At 36.9% G+C, this 22,643-nt stretch overlaps 2 protein-coding genes across 3 annotated transcripts; both read left to right on the top strand.

Moving 5' to 3' along the window:
* Positions 1 to 2,856: 2,856 nt before the first annotated feature.
* Positions 2,857 to 13,363, top strand: LOC112054418 (uncharacterized). Of its 2 annotated transcripts, XM_052886033.1 has the most exons (9): positions 2,857 to 3,241; positions 4,589 to 4,706; positions 5,327 to 5,512; positions 6,204 to 6,342; positions 7,856 to 7,958; positions 8,737 to 8,878; positions 10,412 to 10,597; positions 11,962 to 12,100; positions 13,173 to 13,363. In XM_052886033.1, exons 1-9 carry the CDS (start codon positions 3,201 to 3,203, stop codon positions 13,319 to 13,321), a joined length of 1,203 nt encoding a protein of 400 aa, XP_052741993.1. In that variant the 5' UTR covers positions 2,857 to 3,200; the 3' UTR covers positions 13,322 to 13,363. The 2 variants fall into 2 exon arrangements, with proteins under 2 accessions (XP_052741993.1, XP_052741994.1); XM_052886034.1 differs by lacking the exon at positions 10,412 to 10,597.
* Positions 13,364 to 15,396: 2,033 nt separating this feature from the next.
* Positions 15,397 to 20,376, top strand: LOC112054415 (uncharacterized). Its single transcript, XM_052886037.1, has 5 exons — positions 15,397 to 15,552; positions 16,359 to 16,452; positions 17,305 to 17,490; positions 18,638 to 18,782; positions 20,155 to 20,376. The coding sequence occupies exons 1-5, from the start codon at positions 15,515 to 15,517 to the stop codon at positions 20,271 to 20,273; spliced, it is 582 nt and encodes a 193-aa protein (XP_052741997.1). The 5' UTR covers positions 15,397 to 15,514; the 3' UTR covers positions 20,274 to 20,376.
* The last annotated feature ends 2,267 nt before the right edge of the window (positions 20,377 to 22,643 follow it).

The following is a 22,643-nucleotide window of genomic DNA, read 5'->3' as shown; positions in this document are numbered from 1 at the left end:
GATTTAAATCTTATGACATATTGTATGTTTTGTATACCTGTATTTTAATGTAATAAAAAAGTTATGTAAAGAAGTTGTTTGAATTTAACAACATTATTGTGTTGCTCATACTTTAATGTATTTGAATAAAAAGAGTAAAGAGGCAGCTGATATTAATATACCTATCCAGATTTTTTTATTAAACTACTAGCGAACCCGGTCAATTTCAATTTGTTTTTTGTAGTTCCTTCCCTACATGCCAAGTCACGATCAATTTTTTATCGTCTATTCTATAGTGTGGGGGTATCGTTATCGGTATTTTTGTGCATTACATAAGGGATTAAAGTGCTAACATTATCTACGGAACCATACACTGCGCGTGGCCCGACACGCACTTGACCGATTTTTTATTATTTGGTCACCTAGTGTGGTGGTAATACCTAGATGGCATCACCAAAATAAATATATGAAGGTCCTTCAAGATCATTGATTAGTATCAGCCTTATTTAAATCTACCAATCAAAAAACAACACGCATTTTATTGATCACTTCCTATTTTACTACAATTTACAAAGTATTTTATTTGTTTATTTAAAAAAAAGTATATTTACAATCACATAACTAAATGGAAACACAAAGTTGGCAAATGTAATTAAAATGCTGGAGGCGGGCAGCCCTATCACATGTTTACGGAGCGCGCGGCTGTAGGTATTTATTTCAAAAATACGGCCGAGTTATTATACTGCTTGTTATATCTACTGTGGCTAGGGCGTCAGGATAGTGAGCAAGAAGATTAAGAATAATAAAAACTGTGTATTTGTTGGAAATGTTGGTTATTATAAATGTTACGGACCAAGTGATTAATGCAGAAGTATAATAAATATATTTTAAGTTTAGGGACCCTTTCTGTTTGGTGACACAGACAGTCATATAATATCTAAGATAGGATGTACTGTTTGTGACACTAAAAAGTGAATAAACTTATTTTCTTTCTTTCTTTCTTGTAAATTCACCACTGCGTCACGGAGAACTATATTTATTAATATCTTTGTTATTTGTGCGTTTATGTTTGTAGTTCATTTCTTGAAAAATGTCGCATTTAATGTAAGTAAGCTAAAACTGTATGAATTTTCATCTAATTACGATAAAAGATTTTTAATAGATTTTGATATTTTATAATCTTATTTATTTTGCAAATATCCAATCAATCTTTGCTTTTTATGTATAAATTAGATAACCTTATTTACCCGAATGTATCATAAAAATCAATATATTTAAACCTAGTCATAATCCCTAATAACACTAATCGAGTTGCGGCGATCAGAAATGAGTGACAAAACAAAAAACTAAATTTTAGGATCCAGTATCTCACAAAGTAAAACCCTTAAAACATCACTTTCTTTTCCATCTGACTGTCTCTCAATTTCGCGAAAAAATAAAGAATATTAACTGAAAATTTCTTAGAAGAATGAAAAGCTCACTTTTAGCCCGACCTATGACTCGAACTCAGGACTTTGTGAGCAAAGCCGCAAAGGCTAACCACTGGACGAATGAGCGCGCGCACTTCATAGATCTACAAATGCGCTGTCTAGTGCCTACCCTGAGGACACATTACGATTGGTAGTGTATTGAAGTAGAAATGAGAAATTCAATCTCCATACAAAATCGGGCCCAACTAATACGAATGGTACAGAGCTGAAAATTGGCTCTAAATAAGGAGAAATAAGGAGAACTCATGAGGCCAATTTTCAAAGAAATCTATATTTGCCTAAATAGTTAAAATATTTATCAGGTGGGCAACAAATCGTATCCCTTTAACATAAAATTAATTACACTATCAGTGTCAACTGACATGCGACAGTTTTGATAAGGATTTTACACTAATATAGTCGTATTTTGACTGAATGTGTCAACATTTTGTCAAAATACGATAATATATAAAGTGAAATCCCTAGGGAAACTGTCAATTTGATAAATAGAACATTTGACATAATATTTGACAAGGACACCTTATTCAATGATTGCCTGTGACATTGACAGCCTGCGTTGGCAAAGACTGACAATCAGTGAAATACGCATCTTAAAAGATACATAAATAAATCACCACGATCAGTGGGAAAATAATGAAATCAACTTATTTTCAATGTTGGCGAATATTATTTTGGCTAAGATACTAATGGAGTAATCTAGTAAATTAAACAAGATTTTTAGTACAATTTTCATTTCTGTATCATTCTGAAAAGTGGGCCCCATTTCGGACATCGACTTTCCATTTTGTGCAATTTTATAATATAGTACCTACCCTAGTTATAAACCCTGTGCACGCCACTGGCAATGAGGCAGTCAGTTTAAATTGAATGGCATACAATTAAACAAGGTTAAATAAGCGTTGATAACAAACTTTTTGGATGTCGGCTGAAATGATAATAAAGTTCATATCATTATAGTCCAGTCATTTTAGGCATTTTAAACTCCAATCTGGGGAAAAATTCCTACCGAGTTACTGTTAAAATGTACACACTAACTATTTTTAGTAATATAATTATAAAATGTTTTCTTATAAAATTATTGTAAAGATGTAAATTTTAAAAGGTGAAATTGTCATTTGAATCATTAAATACTTAATAAATATTTTGATGCCAAATTGGCAAGATACATTTACCATCTACATCTACCGACCACCTGAATATATAATGCATGTATCTGCAAATAAATAAATTGATTGATTGATTAATTGCTTGTTATTATGTGAAAAATAGACATCGATATCAAGAGGGCTAAAAAAGTTACAAACGTCAAAAGGTCACGAAAATAAATTTTTCGCAAATATTTGCTCGGAGGTCAATAGAGGTCATTATAAAAATTGTCTATAAAAATATATCTTGCAGTTTTTCTGTAAAATTAACCGTTTTCGGATTAAAGCGCTGAGAATTATTTGCAAAAAACTGTTTTAGTGACCTTTGTAACTTTTTTAACGGGCGCGATATCGATGTTGATTTTTCACATCTTCATAATAGCACCGTAATAAAAATGTATACAAAAATTCAGCTCAGTGGAAATTTCTCCCCAGATAAAACCTAATATTACTGGACTATATTAATAGAGCGCAAATAAATCCATTTTTACATCCTCTCTGATTACTCGTATTAAACATACCTCCCCTATTAGCTTAGTCAGTTTTAAGTTTGAATTGTTAGCACTCGTGCCCAAATTCAGTGGACATGGCAGATTTACCCGAACAAGTGACAGTCGCAAGAGGAAGGTAAGTTCATTTTTTTTTTTTATTCTTTACAAGTTTGTCTGTTTGTCTGTCTGACAAACAGACAAACTTGTAAAGAATAAAAAAAAGTTAATAAAAAATAAATAAATAAAAAAAAGTTAACCCTTGACTACAATCTCACCTGATAGTAAGTGATGATGCAATCTAAGATGGAAGCGGGCTAACTTCTTAGGGGTAGGATGAAAATCCACACCCCTTTCGGTTTCTACACGACATCGTACCGAAACGCTAAATCGCTTGGCGGTACGTCTTTGTCGGTAGGGTGGTAACTAGCCACGGCCGAAGCCTCCCACCAGCCAGACCTGGACCAATTAAGAAAATCTCAATCGGCCCAGCTGGGGATCGAACCCAGGGCCTCCGTCTTGTAAATCCACCGCGCATACCACTGCGCCACGGAGGCCGTTCAAATTCAAAATTCATATATTTCAATTAGGCTTAGTTTACAAGTTATGTCATAGTTTAATGATGGTAAGTAAAATCGAAAACTTGATATAAAAGTTACGAGGGTTCCAAACATGCCTTGAAGAAGAGCACACAATTAACTCAGCTACCTTTAAGAAATAATTCAAATTACTTACCTATCTTTTCGGAAACAGACTAGTTTATTATGAATCCAAAAATCTCTCATTTTAACTACTATTTTACTTAAACTTTTGGACTGATTATCAAATCTTTCATCACTGGAAAATTATATTATCACTCAAAATTAAAGCTTCAAGGATGGCTTTGGGAGTCTTACTGATTAAATGACTGCAGTGTCTGGTAGTTAGGGACCCGATTTGTCATATTTCGGGGAAAATATAAAAAAAAAACCACTTATTACTAGGACCATCGATCGTAGATCGTTAGATGGGCCCCGAAGTGTCGCGGAATTGTCATTTGTTTCGCAAATACTTACCCATGGAAAGTAGCTTTCATAGCACCTTTCCTCTCTATTCGTGTTGTGGCTTGTGTTTTTACTTTTCCAAAATGAACACGAAGAACAAACATTGAAATATTTTTCTAAGTCCACGTCCACTAACAGCATGCACGCGTTGCGTACTAAAATAAGATGTGCGTGCACGTCTTTGAGTAATGACATAACATTGTGTGTTCTTTAATATTTAGGGGCCCACTTAACGATTTATATCGATGACTAGAATATTGTGTTACACTAAAATACCACCCTTATTTTTTTATGCCAGATTTTATTTCACGACTTTGTTGGCGCACTTAACGCAAAGCTTTCAAGTATCAGTAGTTGAACTAAACCGCGGGCGGACAGACATACATGGTAAAAATAGTTCATTGCTGTATACGGAACCCTAAAAATGTTATAACATTTTACAGTGAGGAGACTAAGAGAAGTACAGTCATGGTTGATTGTCAACCGGTGGCAGAGAGCGATGAATGCTGTTCCTTGATTTCCCTCAAGACGGGATGTCTAATTTTTGCTTATTTTTATTTGGTAAGATAAAGATGCTGTCTATCTGTAAACTTCTGAAGAAGAATCTTGATTCTTTAACAACTTTTTCATTATACTTTATGCTCAAATAGCGCAGAGGGATGATGACAGTTTTTTAAATTGTATATCAATTAAGAGTATGCTAAAAGTAAAGCAATTTTGTAAAAGTAACAGGGTATCTGCGATCATTACTTTCGGAGCTACAGGGATTTAAAGGGTCAGATTTGCGGCGCTGCCGCGGATTCCTGAAAAACGCTCCATACAAAATGGTACGAATTAATGACGCCATAGGTACATAATGATCGTTAGATTTGTATGGGCGTTCAAACAAAATTACTAATATATTTGTTATCTTTGCGTTTATGTTTAAAAAATGACACATTTAATGTGAGGAAGCTAAAACTATGAATTTTCATTTAATTACGATAAATGATTTTTAATAGATTTTGAAATTTTATAATCTTATTTATTTTGCAAGTATCCGGACAATCTTACCTTTTTTTTGTATAAATTAGTTAACATTGACCTTATTTACCCGAATGTATCATAAAAATCAATATATTCAAACCTAGTCATCATCCCGAATGTAGCGTTGTAGGAATGTTTTTTCTTTTTTATTGCAGGGTTACGTCTTATTCAACTTGACCTTATCAGCTTCCATACTATTCACCGACGTTGACACTTCGTCAAAAGTTTCTGACTTGCTCTGTGTCGCATCTATTAGAGAATTGGTGCTGGATCCAATACCGGTGGTTATTCACCTGTTTACGTTGCCATTTTGCGTGCTTCTCCTCTTTGGACTACATAAGGTAATTTCTTTTATTATGTACTAGCTGACACCGCGCGGTTTCTCCCGCGTGGTTCCCGTTCCCGTAGGAATATAGGGATAATACCTATAGCCTTCCTCAGTAAATGGGCTATCTAACACTGAAAGAATTTTTCTAATCGGACCAGTAATTCCTGAGATTAGCGCGTTTAGCAAGCAAACATTTTCAGCTTTTTTTTGTTTTCTTTGGTTTTATGTTATGTAGCTTCGGATCAAAAACAACCATATCTGGCTCACTATTGAGTACGAGACTCCTCTCAGAATGAGAGGGGTTTGATAACATAAAAACACGACTTTAAAAAAATTATCAAAATCGGAGCTGAGGACTTCCAGCTTATGCTTTTTTAATAAAGTTTTTGAGATTTCATTTTTTTTTTATTCTGTACAAGTTAGCCCTTGACTACAATCTCACCAGATGGTAAGTAATGATGTTATCTAAGATGGAAGCGGGCTAACTTGTTAGGAGGAGGATGAAAATCCACACCCCTATCGGTTTCTAGACGACATCGTACCGGAACGCTAAATCGCTTGGCGGTACGTCTTTGTCGTCTTTTCATTATTAAAGTATAAAGATTTTTTAGATATATTGCCGGAAGGTTAGGATAGTCCAGGGCCGGGGATGGACATTGCCTTTATACAATTATTGAGTAACTAAATATCGGTTTTATTTTCAGGAAAAATCAACCCACATAGAAATTTTCATGTTCTTCCAGCTAGTATGCGGAACTTTAACAGTACTTCATCGTATTATTGCACTGTCTTATGCCAACAACGGCCATGCTACGTGGATTACAGTTATGTTGGCCTACATTGGTAAGTTTATTTTAAAATATTGTAGGAAATAGTAGTCCGAGACGGATCGGATGGACTCTCGACTATCTCGTGTTGGCTCGTGCCGACGCTAGATAGCGCGAGTTATTTGCGTGAAGAATAGGGATTAGTTTACTCGCCGTACGGTCGGCTTCAGTATTCTTGTGCCGTCCACATCTCTTGTAGTGCAATGGGGATGATGACTGGGTTTGGATATATTGATTTTAGGGTAAATAAGGTCAACGTTAACTAATTTATAGGTACATAAAAAGATTGACTGGATATTTGCAAAATAAATAAGATTATAAAATTTCAAAATCTATTAAAAATCTTTTATCGTAATTAGATGAAAATTCATACAGTTTTAGCTTCCTTACATTACCTAAATGTGACATTTTTCAATACTAGAACTATAAACATAAACGCACAAATCACAAAGATATTAGTAATTTTGTTTGACCGCCCATACAAATCAAACGATCATTATAATAATAATAATAATTTCTTTATTTTTGGCTACAAAGGCCCATTGGTTAAAACAAACAAACTTAAAAATTATGTTAGTAGGTACACATATTACATTTAAGAAAAAAATAAAAACTATCTCACCGCACCAAAACAGAAATAAATTTCTGCAGGATCGGCATTATGTACCTACGACGTCATTATTTCGTACCATTTTGTATGGGGCGCTTTTCAGGGATCCGTGGCAGCACCGCAAATCTGACCCTTTAAATCCCTGCAGCTCCGAAAGCAATGATCGCAGATACCCTGTTACTTTTACAAAATTGCTTTACTATTAGCATACTCTTAATTTATATACAATTTAAAAAACTGTCATCATCCCTATTCTTTATGGATTACTTTGGTATAGGCCGGGAGAATAACTTAAGCAGTGAAGGTGAGTGTTTGATATGTATTGTGTATGTCATGAAGGAGGTTTAAGGGATCCCCCTTAAACCTGCACCCGGAGTCGCTAGCCTCTGGGACTGGTCAAAGTATTCTCTGCCATTCTAGAGTTCTATTTTGGTTAGGTACATTTTGATTTTTTAATTATGTTGTCCTGATAATTATGGTGAATCATAACGTTTGTTCAACATTGGTATTCTTATTTTTTTTAATCCACCTCTGAGTCTGCTAATAATCATAATTATGTTATCTTTCAGTTTAATATCGTGAACTTGTAGCATCATTGTGATCATATTGACGCATTTTTCACTGATTTTGTGCAGTTATGTTGGTACATACTTGTACTCTATTAATAAAGGGAATGTTTGTGCAGTGAATAATATATGGAATGTTTGCGCAATTTACTTGTGATGTAAATACTAAAGATAAGGATGTACGGCAATAATCAGCGGCGAAGAGTTCATGCGAGTCGATTCCCACCTTTGAAAATGCGTATTCAATGTTGTAATGTATCTAGATATATGAGTAATCGGAGTTTGCATCAAACTGTATCATCTAAATTTCAACCTTCGCCACTGTTACCTATACCAATTGTTGTTATTTTCAGCATGGAACATATTTTTTATTTTCGTGTTGAGGAACCAGGTGGTCCAGATGCGCGGAGCCCCTCCAACCTGCCGCCTCGGCCAAGCGTGTACAGCCGAGAGCATGTAAGTGCATTATAATCATTAGGTTATCTATACTTATAATAAATCTGTAGAGAGGTCAATTCTGTACATGAAATTTCCAAAATAACTATCAGGGGGTGATTAGTGATCGACACTGATGCCAGAAATGCAATCAGTAAAAATTTTTGTCTGTCTGTCTATAGCCTGTAGCCTTCCTAGATAAATGGGCTATCTAACACTGAAATAATTTTTCAAATCAGATCAGTAGTTCCTGAGATTAGCGCGTTCAAGCAAACAAACAAACTCTTCAGCTTTATAATATTAGTATAGATTGATAAAGGTAAGAAGTACACCTAACACAACTTAACGTTTTTCATGTTTTTCAATTTAAAGGCTGGTTGCTATAAGCGTTCGAAAATGAACCAAAATCATGCATACAAATATTTAAAAAAACATGTATTTTATGTAATTAAACACAATTTCTTATGCCAAAATGGTTTGCATTCTTCCCATTTTTAACAAAAGGGGTGGATTTCACCCCTAAAAAGCAAAAAGCGCCAGACGAGCATATGTCACTTTTGAAGTAGAGAGTAAAGCATACTTGATCCCAAATTTTCATCCAAATCTATGGAGATTCAACGAAATCGGAGGTTATAGCTGATTTTGGCCTAAGTACTATGACTGTTGTTTACTCGTAAATTTCAACTTGATGCCTCGACGCATTTCCGCATTTTAATAAGGGTTCCATGATTTTTAGTGAACGTAACTCTAAATACATTAAGCCTAAGATAACTACTAACTGCTTCCATATCTTTTATAGTGTTCCTGATAAAGTCATCAGATCTAAAAACACTTCAGAACTAGCCTTGCCTCACTATGAGCCGAGGCTAGTTCTGCAGCAATGCTGTTTCTGCTGCATCCCACTGAGGACTGGGAGCCTTATCCTCGCCTACTTGTATCTGGTAAGGTCATAGAGTAATTAGCTATGGACTAACACACCCAAATTCACCATAAAAAAAATTGTCTGTCGTTTTTTGAGGGGGACGAGGTAAACTCACACACCAATAAATATATCTCTCAACCAAATGTATTCAGACGGATTTTTCTCTTTTTAACCGACTTCAAAAAAAGGAGGAGGTTCTCAACTCTATGCGTACGTTTTTTTTAATATTTGTTACCTTCGTCATTTATTAACCAATTTTAAAAATTCTTTTTATGTTTGAAAGAGTATATTTCCAGATTGATACCATTTCATTTACATAAAAATCGGTTTAGTTTTTAAAACAAAATAACTGAAGTCTTTGAATTTTAGTTTTTTAGTTAAAAAGACTATTTGTTTTTTCTACTTCGTATAACTTATTCACTACTTAACACATAGAGCTTAATTTGCGTTTTTTATCCGTGTTATTCAAAAGCTTTGTCTTTCTCATTTATACTTAACATTAAAATGAATATTTCGTGGGGTTTTAGGTGGTAATCTCTCGATCTCCTGAACTGATTTCACCGATAAAAAGCCACGTTATTTGCGAGTGTCATAGGCTGTGTTATCCCTGTATTCCATCGGGAATGGAAACTGCGCGAGTGAAACCGCGCGGCGTCTGCTAGTTTGGCATAAAGTAAGAGTGATGAAATTTACGGTTGTAAAACCAACTCTTAGACTGCCTGTCCATCAAAGCGGAGCGAGGGAGCATAGCGGAGAAACAGACTAAGGCTGCCTGTCCACCAAAGCGGAGCGAGGCAACGGAGCAGAGAAACGGACTAATGCAGAGCGGAGTTGCGTACTGTGACTGTCCACCGTAGAGGAGCGAGGCTGCGGAGCGGAGTGGCTAGATTCCCCACACTCTTTCCCCGCTCCGCTTACCGTTTTTATAATTTTTTTTAATATAAATTGGTTAATATTTCTCCGTTTCTCGGCTCCGTTGCCTCGCTCCGCTTCGGTGGACTGACAGCCTTATGCGAAGCGGAGTTGCAGACTATGTTAAATAAATAAATGTTAAATTTAATTAATTTTTAAAAACTTGGCTGGTGGGAGGGAGGCTTTGGCCGTGGGTAGTTACCACCCTACCGGCAAAGACGTACCGCCAAGTACGATTTAGCGTTACAGTACAATGCCGTGTAGAAACCGAAAGGAGTGAGGATTTTCATCCTCCTCCTAACAAGTTAGCCCGCCTCCATCTTAGATTGCATTATCACTTACCATCAGGCGAGATTGTAGTCAAGGGCTAACTTGTACTTAAAGAAAAAAAAAAATTTAACCTCGCTCCGTTTTACCGGCTTTATATGAATTTTTAAACTAGCTCGCAAGCCCTGTCCACTAAAGAGGAGCGGATATTTTGTGCAATCCTTTTGGTTAATATTTCTGTTTCTCGGCTCCGCTGCCTCGCTCCACTTCGATGGACCGGCAGCCTTAGTCCATCGTTATAACTGTACCTATATAAAATTGTACCCATTTGTGGCCTGTAGTAAGATAATTTTTATTTCTATTCGTTTTTCAGATCGGTATTATCGTGAACTGTGGTATGACGGCTGCCACAATGATTACTTTTACGTCTTATTTGGCTATTTCTTCGTCGGAACTTAAGCTGATCTTTATCAAAATTATAATAATACTTGCCTTTACTTTGGTCATAAACCTTGTCGCTTTACCGTTTAATATATATCTTCTCGTAGGACTACATAAGGTAAATATGAATATAACATAACAAAATAGTATTAATTAATAATTATCTATACTTCTACACTATTATTAAAAAGCTGAAGAGTTTGTTTGAACGCACTAACCTCAGGAACCACTGGTCCGATTTTAAAAACTCTTTCAATGTTAGATAGTGCATTAATCGAGGAAGGCTATATATCATTACCGAATTCTTACGGGAACTTCGACCACGATGGGTTATAGTTCACGACATCGATTTTCACCTTGTTGGTTAAGTACATAATACATATGTACAAACAATAGTTTTATATCGTTACTATAGAATAGTAGAAAATAGAATAGTGGTCCGTGCAGGCCGGGAGGGGGTTAGCGATGCCCCGCGCGCACGACCTTACACCCGCGCAGTTTTTCCCCTCTTCGCCCGCATATCATGGGAGTGTCATCAACGAATTTGCCAAGCTACAGCCATACTCGATGTGTACTGTTTACCAACAAACAAATTAGAATTGGAGGTAGAGTACGCAATACGCATGTCATTTCTAACTTCTTTATTTTAAATTATGACTGTACTAGCTGACGCCGCGCGGTTTCACCCGCGTGGTTCCCGTTCCCGTAGGAATACAGAGATAATATATAGCCTATAGCCTTCCTCGATAAATGGGCTATCTAACACTGAAAGAATTTTTCAAATCGGTCCAGTAGTTCCAGAGATTAGCGCGTTCAATAAAACAAACAAACAAACTATTCAGCTTTATTATATTAGTATAGATTGTTTGATTATAAAATGTTATTCAAAATATATTAACTGTTTATTTAATTTATGAACAAGTTTATTATAATTATTATTTGGTGTGAAAGGACTAGCGATTTACACCCTCATTTTTAATTTGTTTGTTGGTAAACAGTGCATGATCGGCATGATATCATGCACATCGCTACCAACACACGATCAGTTTTATCGGCTGTCAAGCCGTTAGCGCTGCAGGCATGTTAGCTTACTTGATTGTCAGTGGCTGACATAAGCGATCCTCAGCAGCGCCGCAAAGATGTCTCTATTTCCGAAAGTAGTTATCGCAGATAAACACTGTTATTTCTACTAAACCGCTTTTTAATTTTAATATAGGTACATACCAGGGGCGATTCCTAGCAACCCGATTCCTATCGGGTTACCTTATAAATATCCACGTTAATAATAATTTATCGTACTCAGCCTAAAACATATTCAAACTAATACAAGTACACACGTGAATGGGTTACGTACTAGAAAATTTCAGTCTTCGCTACTGGTACATACAATGAAAAAAAATATCAAATACCCAATTGTGCCGGTGTGTGTTTTTCGTCGTAGCCGATAGTCAGCTGCGAGGTCATAATTTATTATTTTTCTAGGAGCGACAACGGTACGTCAGAATCTACATAATCTTCCAAATAGTATTCTCTGTACTGACTGTACTTCGTCAAATTGTTGCAGTTTCTATGTCCTCAAACATTCATATTTATGGGATATTACAATTGGTGGGCCATCTTGGTAAGTTTCTTTCATACACATAACTAATATAATACAAAATATGATACAAAAATAAACTTGTAGTGCCAAGGCATAGAGTAAATATATTTTAAAATAACACATATTGTATGGCCATACGCATATACAATCATATTCCAGAGAGTTTGAAAAGGTTAGATGCTATGCAATTCAAAGGAAGAATGGTCAAAATACTCTTAAATAAAGGATATTACACAGTAGCAGAGTTCCTTAATGACAAATTATTTTATATCAATAAAATGTATAATGTTTTGACAATATTACTTTGGTTGAATTTTATTTTATTATGTTTGTTAAGGTTTGTTATATGACTTTAATTTATGAAATGACATTGTAAATAATTGACAATTCTAATATTAGTAAATAAAAAATATTATAATGTACTCGGCTTGCACGCCTATGAGGCAGATTGTGTGTGAACATTAAAATATAACATTATCTGTATATCTGTATATAATAGCTGTACTGTTTGCAACGATGCGCCGTGATAGCCCAGTGGATATGACCTCTGCCTCCGATTCCGAAAGGTGTGGGTTCGAATCCGGTCCTGGGCATGCACCTCCAACTTTTCAGTTGTGTGCATTTAAGTATTTAAATATCACGTGTCTCAAATGGTGAAGGAAAAACATCGTGAGGAACCTGCATACCAGAAAATTTTCTTAATTCTCTGCGTGTGTGAAGTCTGCCCCCGTTTTGAAAAACCCCCGATAGTCATGAAATTATTAATTACACTCTCCATCAAGTAATCAATATTCTGTTTTATTTGAGACCCCACTCGAGTATACTAGTATTAGCAGACATTCGGTTATTCTTCCCCATTTTCAACCCCCAGAACTTTTCGGCTCAACCGATTTTCATCAAACATATCTAAGAACACTCGACTATAAGTCACCTTTCATTAAAAAAAAACTAAACTGAAATCGCTTCATCCGTTCAGGAGCTATCGTGCCAGAGACAGACAGACAGACAAATACGTCAAACTTATAAATCCCTCTTTTTGCGTTGGGAGTTAAAAATAATAAAAAAAAGGTTATTAAAAGGCCGATATTTCCAGTGACCAACGTGTACTACCTCCTCGTTCTGAGGAGTCATTACCTGAAGATGGCGATCGGCACCGACCAGCCTGCAGTTTCCTTCCGTGACGATCAATTGGCTATTGCTCAAAAAGAGCAAACGCAAGCAGAATGTATTGTCGAGTCATAATTGGATATTTAACAATTGTAACGATAAAAATATTAAATAATATGTTGTTTATATTACCAATACTAGGTTTAAGATAGCTTATATTACAATATTTTTTTTTAAATTTACACATTAGTCAAACTAAAAGTATAACTACAAAAGGCCTATGTCCTGCAGTGGACGTCCATTGGCTGATATGATTATCTATACTAATATTATAAAGAAGAAAACTTTGTTTGTATGTTTGTTTGTTTGTTTGTTTGTTTGATTGTAATGAATAGGCTCAAAAACTACTGGACCGATTTTAAAAATTCTTTCACCATTCGAAAGCTACATTATCCACAAGTAACATAGGCTAAATTTTATTTTGGAAAAAAATAGGGTTCCGTAGAATATTTGGGTTTTTCGGGCACAAGGTGTAAAAAAGCAACCAGAAAAGTAGTAGGTAGGGGTAGGTAGGAGTAGGGTAGGGACAGGGATAGGCTAGAGGTAGGCTAGGGGTAGGGTAGAGGTAGGGTAGGGGTAGGATAGGCGCAGTTGAAAGTTTACATCGAGTTTCACGCGGACGAAGTCGCGGGCGTCGGCTTGTGATAAATAAACTAAAAAAAAAAGTATTTTAACAAAATTAAGAAATTAACACATTCATAATAATTCATTATGATCATTATCAGCCGATTGACGTCCATCGTTCACTGCTGGACATAGGCCTATTGCACGGACCTCCAAGCACAACGGTCTCGAATCACCAGCATCCTGATGGCGGCTCCCTGCAACCCGCTTGATGTCTTCGGTCCTCCTAGTGAGGGGTTGACCAGCCCCTATCCGGTGCAGGGTCGCCATTCCAGCACTTCGGGACCCCAACGTCCATCGGCTCTTCGAGTTACGTGGCATGCCCTTTGCCACTTCAGCTTCGCGACTCGCTGAGCTATGTCAGTGACTTTGGTGTGTCTGCGGATCTCCTCATTTCTTATTCGATCACGCAGAGAAACTCCAAGCATAGCTCGCTCCATCGCCCGCTGAGGGACTTTGGGCCTTCTAATAAGGCCCATAGTCAGCGACCAAGTCTTGGATCCGTAGATCATCACTGGCAACACCCACTGTTCGAAGACTGTTTTCAGGACTGAGGAATTTCGGACGAAAAGATGTCGTGGAGTTTCCTTGCTGGATTCGGCGATTCACCTCTTTCTCGAAATTGTTCCTACCTAACTACCTGGACTGAGTGTCCTAGGTATGTATATATCTACAATTTCGAGCGCAGAGTCCTCAACAATAACTGGGTGGAGCGGTACATGAGTATTAGTCATGATCTTCGTCTTGCTCATGTTCATTTTTAGGCCCACACGTTGAGAAACTCTGCTGAGATCGTTGAACATGGTAGGTACTAAGGTCATTCAGAGTCTCTGTCATAATGACCACATTGTCGGCAAACCGTAGTTTTTTTTTTAAAACCCGTATTTGCCGACCACTATTATTATTACCACCATTATTTATTTTTATAATATTCACATCCGGACGCCCGCGACATCGTCCGCGTGGAATTTAGTTTTTCAAAAATCGCTCGGGTCCCAGTTTTCCAGGATAAAAAGTAGCCAATGTGTTAATCCGTGCTATAATATATCTCATTACAAAATGTCAGCTAATTCGGTTCAGTAGTCGAGGCGTAAAAGAATAACAAACATTTATAGCATCAAAATCATCAGTTCTCGCAATTCTGGGGAAAACCATGGATTTTTTCCGAATCAAAAGTATTTTGCCTATGTGTTAATACAGAGTAAAATCTATTTCCATTCCAAGTTTCAGCCAAATCGCTTCAGTATTACCGGCGTTAAAGAATAACAAACATCCAAACATCCATACAAACTTTCGTGTTTATAATATTAGTAGGATAATATTAAGCATTCATTTTTGTCAATATTTAATATTAATAATTTAATGCAGCATATTAAAAAAAATACAAACCACAGTGAATAGAAATACTCCACTAAAGAAACTACGGTTTTATCCATGGCGCGTGGGTATATTTAGCTGTTGGGAAATCCACCCACTTAACGTAGGTGTATGATAAAAACAATTAATTTCCGGTTGACCACATTCGGTACCAGTTCATTGATAAAGCTCATGTAAATCCATCGTCACTACATAAAATATGACATTAAATGAAATAAACACACCACCACTGAAGAATTTCAAACAAAACGCAATTTTTAGTGTACTATGGCTAATATGGACATAGGGATAATGCCAAGAAAACGGTTAGTAATTTCTTGTTGTAAAATTTAAAAAAATAAGTACAATCGACTTCAAAATTAAATAGTAAAAAGTAATAAATAACATCGTATGTGCTACCTTCTCAGTTAGATCAGTGCAGTGTTAATTGAAGTCGTTTTTGAAAGAACTGTCTGATAATTCTAAATCTTTGATTCAATTAATACCACCAACCAAACCAAACCAAACCAAAGTTTGAAAGACAAGTGAACCAAAGTCACTGACATAGCTCAGCGAGTCGCGAAGATGAAGTGGCAAAGGGCTTGCCACATAAAGCCGATGGACGTTATGGTTCCAAGGTGCTGGAATGGCAACCCAGCACTGGAAAGCGCAGTGTTGGTCAATTAATACATAACTAACTTTATTACCGCCTTCAAACTGATCGCACTGAGCAAACTGAGGTAGCACATACGATGTTATTTATGTACGGGAAAGACAGATCCGATCGATAACTCGATCACGTGACCTATCGATAGCAATAGTCATTTCTATACATTTTATAATTTTCAAAGCGTTTGCGATCGTAGAAAGAGAATCGACTTGCCACTTGGTCGCAGGCCAAGGTCATTTAGTTGAAATATGTGTTAGGTGATCACAAAAATAAAGATACATCTATTACAATGAAAAACAATGTAGTGACTTGTGACTCATTATTGGAAGGGTACTTCAAGATACATATTAACCCTGCAAACGTTTCAAAAGAGCTTGAAACTAAGCCTTCTTGAAATAAATTAATTTTGAATATGAAATAATTATTTTTTTCCCACAATGTGCCTGATAAACGAATTTTCAGCGCTGAACATGAGCCAAGGCTAGTTCTGCAGCAATGCTGTTTCTGCTGCATCCGTCTGAGGACCGGGAGCCTCATCCTCGCCTACTTGTATCTGGTAAGGTCATGGAGTAATTATGCTTTGTTAATGTTTATTTATAATTTTTGTTTTCTATAATAGGGATGATGACAGTTTTTTAAATTGTATATAAATTAAGAGTATACTAATAGCAAAGCAATTTTGTAAAAGTAATATAATAGTATCTACGATCATTACTTTCGGAGCTACAGGGATTTAAAGTGTCAGATTTGCGGCGCTGCCGCGGATCCCTGAAATACGCTCCTTACAAAATGGCACGGTTTAGTGACGTCTTGGCTCGCTGATCGTTTGTATCGAGGTTTGTATGGGCGTTTAAACAAAATTACTTATATCTTTGTTATTTGTGCGTTTATGTTTATAGTTCATTTATTGAAAACTGTCACATTTAATGTAAGGAAGCTAAAACTGTATGAATTTTCATCTAATTACTATAAAAAAAAATTAATAGATTTTAAAATTTTATAATCTTATTTATTTTGCAAATATCCAGACAATCTTTGCTTTTTAAATATATATATATATAAATCAGTTAACATTGACCTTATTTACCCGAATGTATCATAAAAATCAATATATTCAAACCTAGTCATCATCCCCATTCAATTTTGTTTTCTTTCATAATGGTTTTACACTGATTTCTCTATTTACTTTCAAATTAGGTTTATAAGCTTCTTCTTAATTTTTATGTTCTGTCCTTCCCTCAATAGGATCTGGCAGAATACCCAATAGTAGATTGTTATACAAGGGGCTAAAAAACCTAAAAAATATACGATGTATTCATAAAGCACGAGCCGTAAGGTGAGGGCCCTAAATAGAAACAGAGTTGTAATGGGTTTATTGTCTCTAATTATATTTTTATTACATTTTCAGATTGGCGTTACCCTGAACTTGGGTTATGCAATTATGGGTATGGCTACAGTTATTTCTTATTTAATACAAATGTCGGAGTCATTTAGACCGGTTCTGATCAAAATTACACTTCTTACATCCGTTATATTGGTTTTAAACTTTGTCACTATACCCTTTAATGTACTTCTCCTCGTAGGATTGCATACGGTAAGACAGATCTTTGTTTTAATAATATTCTGAATATTCATATTACGTGTGGATAAAGGGGGAGTGAAATTTTTTATATGAGTAAAAGAGTATTTTCAAAATTGGGAATATAGGTCTTAGGTACTTATCATAAGAAAATACTGTTTTAGCTAACTGCTTATTAATTTTTATTCACACGCAGTAGCTGTATGCTAACACTAAAAATAAAAAAATAAAAATTTTAATAAAAAAAAATTCAACCGACTTCCAACCGGAATCGGCCTGTATGTACTCTTCGCCGCTGATGTACCGCCAAACTGTGAAGGAGAGTTCATCTTGTTCATTCATCTATTCATCTATCCCATATCATTCCATCACAATACAAAATCAAAACAATTTTTACTACATTATTCAAATAAATATAGCCGTGATAGATAGATTCGAAGTTCGTAGGTTAGAATCCGGTCCGGGATATGCACCTTCAAGTTATAAATTATTTGCATTTTAAGAAATTACATATCTCGTGTCTCAAACGGTGAAAAACATCGTGAGGAAACCTGTATACCCAACAATTTTTTTAATTTCCTACGTGTGTGAAGTCTGCCTATATGCATTGGGCCAGCGTGGTGGACTATTGGCCTAACTCCTCTCATTCTGAGAGGAGACTCGTGCTCAACAGTTAGCCGAAATTGAGGGTGATAATGATGATGATGACTTTTTTTTTAAATTAAAAATGTTAATCTCCACCTTCCTTAAAGTAAAAAAACATACTAAAATTAATAAAATTCTCGGGTTCGATGCCCGTTGAATTATTGTTGTATTAACCTAATGGCGACTTTCTGGGTACATATAAGTAAAACAACTTCGAAACTCCGGGCTGACAATTTCAACTAAATTTTTTTTTCAAAAGAAAAAAAACTGCATATAGCCAGGATACGAACCCAGGACCACCACTGACCAACATGGCAGACATCAAAATTCAAAAGATTATGTCATAATTTAATTTAATCTAATGGTGGTAATAATAGTCGAAAACTTAAAATTAAAGTTACGAGGGTTCCAAATTCTCGCCTCGGTCCGAGAAGATCCCACAACAAACTCATTCAATCAATCATTAGGCTTCCGTAAAAAACTTGAACACACTAAATTATTTAACTTATGTTTTCAGGAGAGACCACGTTATGTCAGAACATACATAATCTTTCAGATTATATGCACCATACTGACTGCTTTACAACAAATAATTACGATGTGCATTGTCACACAAATATTTAGTACTCTAGTTGGAGTATTACTAACCTTGGTTTATATTGGTAAGTTTTTGTCACGGTCCATTTTAACGGTCCACGGTCCAGGTTTTTGAAGTTAAACTTCTTAAGGCGCATGAGGGTAAAATTTTTACAGATGTAACGTCACGCCGGTATGCAACGGAAGTGTCGAAAAAGAGAGAGACAACGATCGAGACCGATTGAGAGAGAGTAAGACAGGGCGAACGTAGCATGAAGCAATAGCCGTGGAGTGAGAGTAGAGCAAGCGAGAAAGATTGAGAGAAAAAGTGAGACAGAGCGAACGTCGTATTACGCACGCTATGGAATGAGAGGTGGGAGAGAGCTATAGTGAGAAAGATTGAACAAGAGAGAGAAATCGCGTAATGTAAATAAAGAAATAAATTGAAAAAATTTAATTTATAATTTACATTAATTTTCAATACTTTTTATATTTTACTTCCTTTTTCCCTTCCTCTTAGTCTCGGAAGTCTAAAGTTTTAGATAAATATAAACAAGATTTATAAATTAGTTCGCCAAAGAAGTTTCACTTCTGATTGTGTACTTTGTACGTACGCATTTTTTTTTCTGATTGTGTAAGTGCCGTAGGCTCCTTACGGCGTCACCGGGGGGTTGGGCGAGAGTAGAAGCATCGCCTGATGGGGCCCGAAGGCAGAAGCAGAGTAGATGGGCGGAACGACTCTCTAAGGGCGTCTCCTCTGAAACTCGGACCTCGGCTTAGAGGGTCGTTCGGGAAGGGTGTTTTGCCTGAGTGTATCAGTCCGGGCGCCCCAGAGATCGTGAGTTAAAAAGCCCACGTCTGGGTGACTTCAAATATCGGAGGCTTCCCTTCATAAATAGAGATAATTTGGAACCCCCCAAGATCCTCTCAAAAAAATCGTTGTTTTTAGGGTTTCGAACGTGCGTAGTGCAAAAACGGAACCCTTATTTGTGTTTAACTATACTAATATTATAAAGCTGAAGAGTTTGTTTGTTTGATTGAACGCGCTAATCTCAGGAACTACTGGTCCGATTTGAAAAATTCTTTTAGGAATAGTGTTAGATAGCCCATTTATCGAGGAAGCCTATCACACTAATCACACTTCACACTGATATTATAAAGGCGAAAGTTTGTGTGTAAGTGTGAAAGTGTGTAAGTATGTTTGTTCCTCTTTTACGCTGCGGCTTCTGAAGCGTTTAGGCTGAAATTTGGAATGGAAATAGATTTTACTCTGGATTAACACATAGGCTACTTTTCATCCCGGAAAAATGGTGAAAAACTGAATTCCACGCGGACGAAGGGCGTGGGCATTCGCTAGTAGGCTATATATTATCCCCGTGTTCCTACGGGAACGGTAACTAGGGTAAAACCGCGCGGCATCAGCTAGTTAACAAATACAAAATAAATTCAACTTTTCAGCTATCAACGTGTATTACCTACTTGTGCTGAGAAGCCACTACCACAAGATGGTGGAGGGCTCCGACCAGCGCTCCCAGATGTTCCAGAACAGTCGCTTGACTTTCGCGCCTAAAGCATAACCCTCTGAAGTTATACCAGCAGAGAAACGCATACTTGTTATGTATCCTAAATGTGACGTGTAGATATTTTATTAATAATAAACTAGCTTTATTGTTTGTTTAATGTATGTTTATTTATTTAATGCAAACAGTTCAAACTTGAGATACCTTACCTTATCAGCCGATAGACGTCCACAGCTGGACATAGGCCTCTTACATGGACCTCCAAGCACAACGATCTCGAGCCGCCAGCAACCAGCGGCTCCCTGCAACGCGCTTGATATCCTCGGTCCACCTAGTGGGAGGTCGACCTCTGAGGAAAGTGTCGACTCGGTGCGGAGTCTCACATTCCAGCACTCCTTGGGACCCCAACATCCATCGGCTCTTCGAACCATGTGGCCTGCCCATTGCCACTTCAGCTTCGCGACTCGCTGAGCTAGGTCAGTGACTTTGGTTCGCCTGCGGATCTCATCATGCCTGATTCGATCACGCAGAGAAACTCCAAGCATAGCTCGCTCCATCGCCCGCTGAGTGACTTTGAGCCTTCTAATAAGGCCCATAGTCAGCGACCAAGTCTCGGATCAGTAGGTCATCACTGGCAACACGCACTGTTCGAAGACTTTCGTCTTTAGGACTGAGGAATTTCGGACTAAAAGATGTCGCGGAGTTTCCCGAACGCTGTCTAGCCGAGCTGGATTCAGCGATTCACCTCTTTTTCCGAATTGGACCTACGTAACTGGACAGTGTGTCCCAGGTACATGAGCATTAGTCATGATCTTCGTCTTGCTCATGTTTAGGCCCACACGTTGAGAAACTCTGCTGAGGTTGTTAAGCATGGTACTAAGGTCATCCTGAGTTTCTGCCATAATGACTACTCGAGATTATAGGCAATTAATGTCAATTGGTGCCTACTGACAACCTTTCGTGGATATTATAGAGTACGTAGATGACCTTACCCAAGTGACATTGTGGTTGTTAATGGGCTTTAGTAAAATGCGGGTGCTATAGATTTAATGTTAATTATAATATACCCATATTCGGCTCACGTTTAAACACGAGTCTCCTCTCAGAATGTGAGGGTTTAGGCCAATAGTCCACGCTAACCTAATGTGGATTGGCAGACTTCACACACCTAGAGAATTCGGAAAATCCTCAGGCATGTCGGTTTCCTCACGATGTTGTCCTTGTTTGAGACACGTGATATTTAATTTCTTAGAATACACTTAATTTTAATAAAATATGATAAAGTTATTAAATTAGTCGGCCGATCTTGTGCGAATGTCTTCTGTACGAGGACCTACGTCCATGGGACGTATAGTATGGACCTCGTTTCCTCGGAGGTAAACTTCTATCTGCTACGGGGGTTCACGAATCAGTTTGACAAGAAACGATGAGGACCGCATTGGTGCTAGTGACGGATTTGCGGAGAAATGTGGGCATTTGTGTCTATGATAGACTAATGGGCTGATGCCCCAAAAGAGGGAGAGATTTTTCGATTCCGCAAATATGGATTTTTTTAAATTCTTTACAAGATAGCCCTTGACTACAATCTAAGAAGGATGCGGGCTAATTTGTTAGGAGGAGGATAAAAATCCACACCCCTTTTGGTTTCTACACGACATCGTACCGGAACGCTAAATCGCTTGGCGGTACGTACGGAAGCCAGAATAACGTTAAAACCAGGATGGTTTTGTTTGGATGTTAAAAGCTGAATTTCATACGGACGAAGTCACGGGGATGCGCTAGTATGACATAATTATACATAATAATTAGAATATAATATAGAATCAGAATATGGATAGATAGGCTAATAATAGTGGTCCATCGGAAATACGCCTATTATCACCAGCTACTACGGAACGAGCAAATATTTCGCAAGTTTAGGGTTCCATTTTTAAAAACAGAAACTCAAACTCTTATCTGGTTTTTAAAGGTACCGTTCCTTACACACAGAAAACTTAAAGGATAACTTCGTGGTCCTTAACACCAACTGTCAAGACCCTTTTCTCTTAAGCGGCTCGCTAACAATCAAACTTGTTTGTGATACTTGCTTGTCAAACTTGATATTTTCACTAAGCAATGTTTGACAAACGTTTCAAACATTGTAAGTAACAGACTATATAAAGTAATGTTTAGTTTTGTTGAATTGGTTTCTTGATAAAAATTTAACAAAAAAAAAATGCCCTCGCACGTGACCACGATCTCACCATAGAGAGTTGCATATCCTATGAGTATCAGAAATGAAGAAGCAAAACGCTTTGTATGATTTTTTTTTATTCCTTACAAGTTAGCCCTTGACTACAATCGCACCTGATGGTAAGTGATGATGCAGTCTAAGATGGAAACGGGCTAATTTGTTAGAAGGAGGATGAAAATCCACACTCCTTTTGG

The sequence above is a fragment of the Bicyclus anynana genome, chromosome 16 (assembly GCF_947172395.1).
Source record: "Bicyclus anynana chromosome 16, ilBicAnyn1.1, whole genome shotgun sequence".
In the NCBI taxonomy this organism is placed as follows: Eukaryota; Metazoa; Arthropoda; class Insecta; order Lepidoptera; family Nymphalidae; genus Bicyclus; species Bicyclus anynana.
The sequence above is the reverse complement of the archived record's forward strand: the minus strand, read 5'-3'. Positions and strand labels throughout refer to the sequence as shown.

Coding starts and splice junctions, on each gene's coding strand:
- LOC112054415 (XM_052886037.1), top strand. CDS start 15,515: ATGGCTAATATGGACATAGGGATAATGCCAAGAAAACG. Junction 15,553..16,358: donor GGGATAATGCCAAGAAAACG/GTTAGTAATTTC, acceptor ACGAATTTTCAG/CGCTGAACATGAGCCAAGGC. Junction 16,453..17,304: donor TCCTCGCCTACTTGTATCTG/GTAAGGTCATGG, acceptor TTACATTTTCAG/ATTGGCGTTACCCTGAACTT.
- LOC112054418 (XM_052886033.1), top strand. CDS start 3,201: ATGGCAGATTTACCCGAACAAGTGACAGTCGCAAGAGGAAG. Junction 5,513..6,203: donor TCCTCTTTGGACTACATAAG/GTAATTTCTTTT, acceptor TTTTATTTTCAG/GAAAAATCAACCCACATAGA. Junction 6,343..7,855: donor AGTTATGTTGGCCTACATTG/GTAAGTTTATTT, acceptor TGTTATTTTCAG/CATGGAACATATTTTTTATT.